We start from the raw sequence: 2,135 nt of genomic DNA, 5'->3' as shown, positions 1-2,135 counted from the left end.
TTCAGGTTGTAAATCGTGTTTTTTAAAAGTAACTAAGTAACTAAGTAATTAATTACTTTTGAAAATAAGTAATCAGTAAAGTAATGGGATTACTTTTTGGGGGAAGTGATCAGTAATTAGTTACTGATTAATTAACTAATCAGTAATGCTTACCAGTATGGTAGCAATTGGTAGACAATTACTACCTAAGCCATGAATTATTGACTCAGTGACTCAGTGACCTTCCTTAGCTCTTTGCTGCTGCTTCCAATCGTGATTCATCTTCTGACGAGTTTTAGACCCAGAAGCAACATCTGTCTCCGTATAGTCCATGTTTACAACTCAGACAATTGTCCCATAATGCAATTTGTTAGTGATATCAGAATCCTGAGCTTTGACTTAACATCAGCTACAGCTAATACGATGAGTTTAGTTTTGTTTAGTTTAGTCCAGCATTGTTATTCCTGATCAAAAGAATCTGATTAAAAGTTATTTTTAAGATTGTTAAGCATTGCTTAGCATTATAATCTAAATGTCACTGAAACAAACAGCTACACTGAATGAAACATTTAGGATAACTGTTAGCAAAATATGTTCATTTGTCCACTGGAACAAATGTATATATTATACCTTTAAGTCATTGATCACAGTTATTTATCAATGAGGAAGGTTATTTAGTTGTAGCTTTCATTTCTAGTATTTTTACTTTCACATTTGTAGTCTTACAGTGAAATAATTCTTTGTATTTTTTTAGGCAGAACAAAATTAGCAGATGAAAAAGCTTCTTTTAAAATCCCTAAAATATTAAATGTTAAAGGAATTAAAACAGTAAAATACTGCAAACAAAGAGAGTTGCTTTGTGCATACCTGTGTCTCGTGCATTTGAACCAGTTGAGGATGTCGGTGCATCGGGTGTAGTAAACCTGGTCAAATGGATGGGCATAAGACTCCTGCACAGTCACTGCATAACTAGAGGAACAGGGAAAAAACAGCTTGACAGGATGAATTTCTAATTCTGGATAAACTTGTGTCATTATCGAATACACGAATATTAAATGTAATATATTAAAATACGTTTTTGTATTAACTGCAAACATCAAATATAACATAAATGTAAGTCCAACTTCACAATAGAAACCTTTTTTCTTTCCTCAACTAGTCAATGATATCCAAAAGCAGGTTATTAGGATGTCAAGCACTGATCTCATTATAAATACAACGGTTAGAATAAATCAAATTTTTAAATACGAAAAACTTTTAATAGCCATTGAGTCATCTGGGGAAAAAACATTTACTCTCCTTAAAGTTCACAACCGCTCAGGTTGTTATCAAGAAACTCATCTTCCTTACCCTCCATAGCTGGCAGCGAGCTCACTCTGTGTTTTCATTGTGTTGAACAAAGGTTACTGAACTGAGTCTAACCTTTAGCAAGAAGTCAAAGCTGTAATAATCATCAGCAGTAATATCCATTTGCACAATTCCTACTGATTACACAGAGACATTATCGATCACAGCACCTGCACTCTCCGTAGCTCTCATCAGAAACAGCATTGTGCTTTTACCCAACATACTGCTGAGTGCTGGGACCACTCAAGCAGTCACATTACCATCTCTTTGAATTTACAGCCTCGATATGTCCCCAGGAGTAAACCTTTTCCCTTTTGCATTTGATTATTGGCAAACCCTCAGCTTTGATTTGTGGCGGCAGTCCATTAGTTCACTGCAGTATTTCTTTTGTTAAATATCATTTTGAATATTGAAGAGACTCAACTGGGGAAACGTACCTCTCCCAGTGGCTGCACACATTGGGATCATCGGGGTTTAGGGGTGACACCAGGGAGCTCAAACCGCTCAGGCTGAGCCACAGCAGAGCGTGGGGAGAAACTCCATCGGTAGCCATCGTCCTCCTCCTCCCTCGGTTCCTCCTTCTGTCCTCAGGGAAGGAAACGAAAACAGTGAGGAACACGAGTTCACCATTTATACTTTATGTTTTGATAACTTTTAACACGTCTATGCTGCTTTTTATCTCTTCTGCACTGGATTTCAAAGGATATTTTGAGAGCAACAGTTATAGAACTAGGGATGGGTACCGGTGTCCGGTGCCATGATGGCACCGGTTCTGACATAAACGGTAGTAACCAGACCGAAAAGCAGCG

At 37.3% G+C, this 2,135-nt stretch overlaps 1 protein-coding gene across 1 annotated transcript in view; it reads right to left on the bottom strand.

Moving 5' to 3' along the window:
• The window catches only part of LOC106456346 (multiple epidermal growth factor-like domains protein 11), a 62,782-nt gene that overhangs the window by 54,677 nt on the left and 5,970 nt on the right, over positions 1–2,135 (bottom strand). Inside the window, exons 2-3 of the mRNA XM_013913296.1 lie at positions 1,764–1,907; positions 847–948 (exon numbers count right to left, since the gene is read on the bottom strand). Coding sequence (XP_013768750.1) covers positions 847–948; positions 1,764–1,879 — 218 coding nt within the window. The 5' untranslated portion in view covers positions 1,880–1,907. The remainder of the gene's footprint in view (positions 1–846; positions 949–1,763; positions 1,908–2,135) is intronic.

The sequence above is a fragment of the Pundamilia nyererei genome, unplaced genomic scaffold (genome assembly GCF_000239375.1).
Source record: "Pundamilia nyererei isolate P.nyererei 1_Seehausen unplaced genomic scaffold, PunNye1.0 scaffold00124, whole genome shotgun sequence".
Lineage (NCBI taxonomy): Eukaryota > Metazoa > Chordata > Actinopteri > Cichliformes > Cichlidae > Pundamilia > Pundamilia nyererei.
Note: the sequence above shows the minus strand (reverse complement) of the source record. Positions and strands in the feature narration are given on the sequence as shown.